The sequence below is a fragment of the Sinocyclocheilus anshuiensis genome, unplaced genomic scaffold (genome assembly GCF_001515605.1).
Source record: "Sinocyclocheilus anshuiensis isolate Anshui unplaced genomic scaffold, SAMN03320099.WGS_v1.1 scaffold581, whole genome shotgun sequence".
NCBI lineage: Eukaryota > Metazoa > Chordata > Actinopteri > Cypriniformes > Cyprinidae > Sinocyclocheilus > Sinocyclocheilus anshuiensis.
This window is the reverse complement of record NW_015540886.1, coordinates 588631-595868: the sequence shown is the minus strand read 5'-3', so window position 1 is coordinate 595868 and position 7238 is coordinate 588631. Positions and strand designations below refer to the sequence as shown.

General features: G+C 37.8%; 2 protein-coding genes across 2 annotated transcripts; both read left to right on the top strand.

The window, feature by feature from the left end:
* Positions 1 to 394: 394 nt before the first annotated feature.
* LOC107688694 (tetraspanin-7-like) lies at positions 395 to 4073 on the top strand. Its single transcript, XM_016486431.1, has 8 exons — positions 395 to 615; positions 1926 to 2114; positions 2503 to 2577; positions 2828 to 2917; positions 3031 to 3192; positions 3288 to 3371; positions 3461 to 3539; positions 3684 to 4073. Exons 1-7 carry the CDS (start codon positions 529 to 531, stop codon positions 3527 to 3529), a joined length of 756 nt encoding a protein of 251 aa, XP_016341917.1. The 5' UTR covers positions 395 to 528; the 3' UTR covers positions 3530 to 3539; positions 3684 to 4073.
* A 1245-nt stretch (positions 4074 to 5318) lies between these two features.
* LOC107688693 (mid1-interacting protein 1-like) lies at positions 5319 to 6982 on the top strand. Its single transcript, XM_016486430.1, has 2 exons — positions 5319 to 5449; positions 6145 to 6982. The coding sequence occupies exon 2, from the start codon at positions 6147 to 6149 to the stop codon at positions 6624 to 6626; it is 480 nt and encodes a 159-aa protein (XP_016341916.1). The 5' UTR covers positions 5319 to 5449; positions 6145 to 6146; the 3' UTR covers positions 6627 to 6982.
* The last annotated feature ends 256 nt before the right edge of the window (positions 6983 to 7238 follow it).

Here is a 7238-nt window from a genome sequence, read left to right as displayed (position 1 = left end):
TTATGTCTATGTTCAGAACGATGAGCTTTGTAAAAATCGACGCGTTTCAGAAAGGCGGGGCATAGAGGAGAAACAATAATGTACAGTATGTGGAAAATAATGTGTTTTTTTAACCTTAAACCGCATAAACACATTTCATTACACCAAATACACAAAATAATGTTCTTTTTAGCAACATAATATGACCCCTTTAACACTGTTGCCCCGGATTGTTTTTCATGTCCGCGGGTTGAAGCGACTCCAATAACATGATATTTATCCCCTGGAATGCGAATTTTAGCAGGGGGACCCCGCCAAAAATCGTGCATTTTACCCCCTGGAACGCGATTTTGAACTGGGGACCCCTCTAGTTTTGAGTAGCGATTGGGCGGGTTTTCTTGTGACACCCTGGCAACCCTGCGCCACAGTATCATCTGTTCAGTTCCCAAACAAACTTTACCAACTCACACTCCAATCCCAAACTTTTCCTCCAGCATCCATCGAAAAGTCCCGTCGCCAGTCAGATCCGCGGGGAAAACAAAAGCAGAAATGTCCCCTCCGTCCGCACGGCTTCAAACCAAACCCGTGATAACGTGTCTGAAGACATTTCTGATCTCGTACAGTCTGATTTTCTGGGTGAGTTTGTGTTTTCATCAGATTTGCCGTTAGCTAAAGGCGGCTATCAGCACGGCTAACTCGCTCTGAACAATGGGATCAGTCAGCGAGCAGTTCTAACTCAGTTTAATCCTAGTTTCGATTTTTAACTAGCCATGTTTTCTTTATGCAAAATAAGATGCATTATTAAAGATACTTTATTTAGGTATGTATTTATCTTTTGATTAGCAAAAGACTTACAAAAAGATGTACATATGTTAGATCCTCTCGATTACCTTTTATTGTTACCGGCTTGCTTAAGGATGCGTCGTATAATTTTAGATTTTCCCAGCATTTTAAACTTATATACAAAAAGTATGAAGTAAAACATTAATTTTAGGATATAGGTTAAAATTTATTCCATACTAAGAAATACGAAACTTTGCAGCCTTATGTACTTTGGGAAGAATAGTCAGCTGTTTTGAAAGCTGTTCAAATATATTGATCTATACAGAGATTCAATAAGGAAACTGATATAAACAGTTCATCAAACGTGGCCTAAATGGGTGCGAAGTCCGTTGCAGCACTTTTATCTCCACTGTTTATTGCTGTTCACTGTGATTTTCAGCAGACGGGACAGATGGTCATGTTTATAAAGTGGATAGTCCAAGATTCAGACACAATCAGTTGCTTATGATCAAAATGATAACTCTCATTTATTTACCCTTGGCAGTAATACACATCACCAAATAGTAAATAGGCTTGTCACTACTCCAAATTAATATAAATTGGACAAAACCTAACAGGTTTCAAAGTCATCAATATCATAACATAACCTAAATCTACAGTCTACTATAACTATATCCATCTTCATCCGCATACATACATTTAACTTTATGATATATACTATATAGTAAATCTCAACTGCATGATTAGTGTCACAAAATGTAAACTAAATTATCTTCCAGTTCTAATCTGCTAAATGTGACTATGAAACATACTAAGAAATTATAAACATTAACATCATGCTCTTCTGTAAAGCCACTTTAAACAATGTATATTTGTGAAAAACGCTATACAAAGTGACTTGACTTGGCTTTATTTTGACCAGTTTCTAAATAGGTCAAGGCTTATATTTGCTCACAACAGTTGTCTGGGAACTTGAGCATTCCCAGATTCCCTGTTTTTATTCAATGCTCTAAACTGTCCGAGTTTTGAAGCTGAAGTGTAATTACAAGGTTTGCAAGGGTAGTATTAAGAATGGGGATGGGCAAGACACAGTGCAATAATCTCTCAGGCAAATCCATAAACACTTATCGAATATGTCTGAGAGTCTTTAACTTTTCTTGTAGTTCACAGGAGTGATCTTGTTGGCTGTTGGAGTATGGGGAAAGGTTAATTTGGAGTTCGACCTCCTCCTGAATTCAGACAAGGGCACCAATGCACCATATGTCCTCATTGGGACCGGAGCCATCATCATCATCTTCGGGTTGTTCGGTTGCTTCGCGACCTGCCGTGGAAGTCCATGGATGCTGAAGCTGGTCAGTTCTAGAGATGTCACACGATTTCAAAACTGAGAGTGATAAAATTCATAAATGTGGGAGTAGTTACAGCACATTCTATAAATACGGTAAACTTTGAATGCTTACGTTCTTTTTTTGTGTGTCTTATATGACACAAAACTGACGTATCATGAAAAGTTGCTTGTTTGCATTTGATGTCCCCTTAAAAAAATGGTCTTTTCAGACTTCGACCCTGTTACTAAAGTAAGAAAAAAAATTATTTAATACATGAGAAAGTTTATTAATAACTTACAGAACAACAGAACAACTTTGGTTTTCAGGCCTTATTTTGTACCCTATTTGCTGAAATTTCATTATGTTTTGTATTATGTTTTTAAGCATTTTTTCTTTTCCCCCTCCTTTGTAGTATGCTATGTTCCTGACGCTTGTGTTCTTAGCTGAACTAGTGGCAGGTATATCCGGCTTTATTTTCAGACATGAGGTAATTCTTTTTTTTTTTTTTTTTTACTTACAGTATTTCGTATACTATCTGCTGTGTAAGCCAAATAATGTTTCCACTTAGTTTTTTTGTTTTTTTTTAAGATTAAAGCAGTGCTTCAAGGTGCCTATAATAAAGCTGAATCAGTCTACAGTTTTTTTTTTTTTTTTTTTTTTTACTTACAGTATTTCGTATACTATCTGCTGTGTAAGCCAAATAATGTTTCCACTTAGTTTTTTTGTTTTTTTTTAAGATTAAAGCAGTGCTTCAAGGTGCCTATAATAAAGCTGAATCAGTCTACAGTGGTAAGAACAATGAAGATCTGGACAGAATCCAGAGAACAGTAAGCATGTATTTGTTTTATTGGGAGCTGTACAAAACATCAGGATTACATCAAACATCACTTATCTGTTTAAATATTATTTTGAGGAATGTAATTTGTTTTGTCATTTTTAGCTGCAATGCTGTGGAGAGAAGAACTACACCAGCTGGGCAAACACGGATTACTTCAAAAGCGAGGGTATCCCCAAAAGCTGCTGTAACATGACTTCTGGTGGAAACTGCACTTCTGCAGAACTTAAAGATCTTAACAAGGCTGCATTAGTGGTATATCAACGGGTAAGAACTTTGCTGCTTCTGAACACTCCTAAATCAACAAATATCATTAGACTTATTTCGTAATTCTGGAAGAAAAAAAAATCCTTCTCTTGTAGGGCTGTTTCTCCCTGATGACTGCAACATTGGAGGCCAATCTTGGAATTATTGCTGGAATTTCTTTTGGAATTGCATTCTTCCAGGTACTCATCATGTCCATATAGTATTTTGAAATGAATCTAGTCTGTAATGCATGTAATAATATCTATTTTTCCATTAAATTCCTCATCAGCTCATTGGGATATTCCTGGCATGTTGTCTGTCTCGCTATATCACCAACAACCAATATGAGCTGGTGTAGTGATCCACAGGTATATTTTCTTACTCTTCCCGTTAGGCTGTTCTCTTTAAAATGGCACAATTTTGTGTTGTTTTATTACGTGTCATTTAATGAGTATGTTGATTGATAAAAAATTACTAGGTTTTCATTTAAGGGTTCTTCTGTCTGATTACAGGGTATCAACTGGAGATCACAGAGGGCTGAACCTGACAAAAGGGAAAACATTTAGTTTCAGTGTTTTGTATGTGTGCCTTAGCTAAACATTTAATTTTAGAGAATTTCTGACTGCTTTTTAAAGAATATTTCTTGTTGGTAACTACATTGTCCAAGCTGAAGGAACCCATTCCAAAAGGATACGTTCATTTTGCATTTGTTTTGCCAGAGTGTATATATAACAGTGATTACAGAAGTTTGTAGAAAGTGCATGTGTTTTAGCCAGTTACACCAGGAACATTCAGTCAGTTATGCAGTAAACAGTGTACTGCACACCTTGACATTTGTTTAATTGGAATTAACACGTGCTAAAACTTTGCATCTAGTAAAAACAGTAGTAACATTTCTTGCATGCACCTAAAGTTCAACATTTGCCAAAAAGAATGTTTTTGAGAATGTCTTCACAGTAATTTGAGACATTTAAGATGTTATCCACTCAACATGTTACATAGGGAGTTCTGTTTGTCACCAGCAGTTCATTTTCAATAACTATTTTAAAACATGTATTTTCATTTCCATTTGGATTGCTTCTGTGAAAATTATGTGGTTATTTGCAATTTCTCTGCAGTCTTTATTAATGTAGCAGCTGTAGTGTTAGTTGTAAGGTTGTTGAATGTCATGGCGGTGATGTGCTGAAGAGAACATTTGTAGTGTTTCTTTAACTTTGTCTACAAAATGTGAAATTTGTTGTGGTCCAGGTTAATCAGGTAGCAATATTTAACATGTACATACAAAGTTATAAATATCAGCGTTATCTATACAGGGGTAGAACAGTATTTAATGACATCCTTGCATTTGTAAGTAAAATAAGGTGATGTATAATCCAGATTACTTTTAAAACTGTTAATTCTTTTCTCGCGTCACTCCAGCATAATCATAATGACACATTTTTGTCGAAAGATAAAGATAAGTTTTGTCAGCATATGGGTTTACTTTTTGGGGCATGCACACATTTATATCTTTGTAAGACAACAAACTGTCAACAGCCTGTTCTTTTTGTGTAAACTGTAAAATGCATAGGAACAATAAACTCTTTTATATGAGCATATATGAGCATAGGCTTCAGACGTAGAACCACCAGATGGCGCTATCTTTATGTATACAACTGTACTCGATGTGCAATCTGGGTAAATCCAATGAAGAGCGTGGATTCTAAAGGAGGTCCACAAGGGTGAAGTGTGCCATTTGGGACAGTTGTTTAATATAAAGAAATGTAGGCAACGTTACTATCTTTAATAATTAAAAATCTGAATTACTGTCCTAACATGTTTTAAATCAAGCGGGCTGCAGATCGCATAATTGATATATACGACACTGAATGACCATAGAGGGAAAATAGTAGTTTGTTGGTTATATCACTATTTCTTCAATCACTACCAGCAAGAGCTCATATTTAAGTAGAATGCGTTAAAAGTGAAGAAAATGTCACCATTTGCCCACCCACATGTGAAGAGATATTTTGAAAAAGATACCGAGATACACGAACGCAGATGAAATACTGAAGCTCGATTGGTCCGAAGGCCTGTCAATCACTTGCAGCTCGGTACACCATTGGACATGACGCTTCCCCGCCTGACGTCAATAGTATAAAGTTTGTCGGCCATCGCCTGATCCCACAGAAGAAAGCAACTTTCTTCTCGATTGAAGCAGTATAAAATATTGGCTGCTTCGTTAATCCTTTATAGTTTCTCTTTGGGTTATTCCAGTCCAGTAAACGGTTACATCCAGGTTAGTCATTTGCTTCTAAATCCTTTTTGAGATTTATTGCGTTATCATTGCAGTGAGGCCTGTCATGTGTAAACGGGCCACGATTGGGTCTTTACCGTTACGCTCTGCAGTAGTTTAATATCTGAGGGTCATGTGTTTCCGATGAGTTTCGTCTTAAACATCGCTTAATATTGTTTGGTTATTGATGATGCTTTAAAGAGACAATGCAATGTGTCTAGCTATGTATTAGCGAGGCGAGAAACCAAAAACGTTCTCTCATTTTTAACGATAATAAAAAATAATGTGCGAGTAAATCGTTCTTTTTAGTTGATTCCGTTGAACCGCTTAAAAACCGGACCGGACGGGTCGCACTGAATCTGAGTGGTTCTAGGGTGAACTCGTTGAACCGAGAAATCGCGGTGTTGGTTTGATTACACGGCGGTTTATTAAAACGTGTGACTGATTATTTATTGTCTAAAAGAAATGCAAATTAAATTTCTGTTCGAGGTGAATCATGGCTGAAGCAACTGAATTAGGACTTGTGAAACCGCAATTAAAAACCCTTAAACTATTTATTTTAAGTCGCTCACACGGTTTGTTGCATTCGTTTATTTATAAAGGTTCTAGTTGCTCTTATTGCAAGAGATTAAAGTCTAAAACAGTTTTGCTTCACTATTGATTAGTAACTTAGATTGTACCCTTTAATTTCATTTTAGCCATGATGCAGCTCAGCAACGACACACAATGCAACAAGCACTCGCTGCTCAACGTCATGAACCGGTTCATTGCTGCTGCCAACAACATGGACGAGACCATCATGGTGCCAAGCTTACTGCGGGATGTGCCTCTGGAGGACCAAGACAGCCAAGCCTCTGTTAGTCACAATAACAACGAGCCCTCTTTCCCCAGCAAACAGAGGGATATGTATGAGCACTACCTGCTGTTAAAGTCCATCAAGAACGACATGGAGTGGGGCCTGCTGAAGAGGGAGATGGGCGGTAGCTTTCTAGAGATGGCAGTGAAGCACGAAGAGCTGCAGGTGGATGGCGGAGCTGCAGAGGAGGGTGCTGACCTGGAGGGCCAGTTCCACTACCACCTCCATGGACTGTTTGCGGTTCTGTCCAAGCTGACGGTCCAGGCTGATGACCTCACGAATCGTTACAAGAGAGAAATCGGTGGAGGTAGCCTGTTGCGATAGGATTGATTCGTTTAGAATTAAAATGGACTCCTCTTGAACTGTTGGACTGGGAAGTGAATGGGTGGCAGTGGTCCTAAAGGGCTTTAGATTCCCCTCTGCCATCAAAAAAGGGTTTCTTGCCTGAATCTGTTGTCCTGTGGCCTGTCCTGGTGGTATCTGGTACTTTCAGGAAGTTTCCTTTAGACCTTAAAGGGCTATGAGAGTAATGAGGTTTTTATACTGACCATTTCAGCAGCATGCATCTATTCCAGCTAGGCTTTAGTTTTGGGTTTTGTTTTAAGTCTCTATGCCAGGTTAGAAAGCCCTTGACATTGTCATTTAAAGCTGTAGAAGAATGTGAATGCTGGTAATTCAGTTCTTTCTATTAGCCAGCCAATGCCTTTTAATGAGGGGATTTTTTTTTTTTATGTATTAATGCTGTTCTTGTGCACTTGTCCATGTGAAATGGCGTGCCTTCTGTTTTCATTTCCCACTTGTGCTGTTCTCAAGTATGTGTGTTTGTCATGTGTCGTATTAGTTTGAACAGGGCCCATATGAGTCAGTATGCCACTTGTATTTTGTTTTTCTGGGTTGTCCTAAAAGATTTCAAGTTTTATATCATGCTGTAATAAT

Bases quoted from the DNA above. Each gene is read 5' to 3' on its own strand.
- LOC107688694 (XM_016486431.1), top strand. From the start codon at position 529: ATGTCCCCTCCGTCCGCACGGCTTCAAACCAAACCCGTGATAACGTGT. The intron at 616-1,925 runs GTGAGTTTGTGT...CTTTTCTTGTAG, and splicing joins CGTACAGTCTGATTTTCTGG to TTCACAGGAGTGATCTTGTT. The intron at 2,918-3,030 runs GTAAGCATGTAT...TGTCATTTTTAG, and splicing joins TGGACAGAATCCAGAGAACA to CTGCAATGCTGTGGAGAGAA.
- LOC107688693 (XM_016486430.1), top strand. From the start codon at position 6,147: ATGATGCAGCTCAGCAACGACACACAATGCAACAAGCACTCGCTGCTC.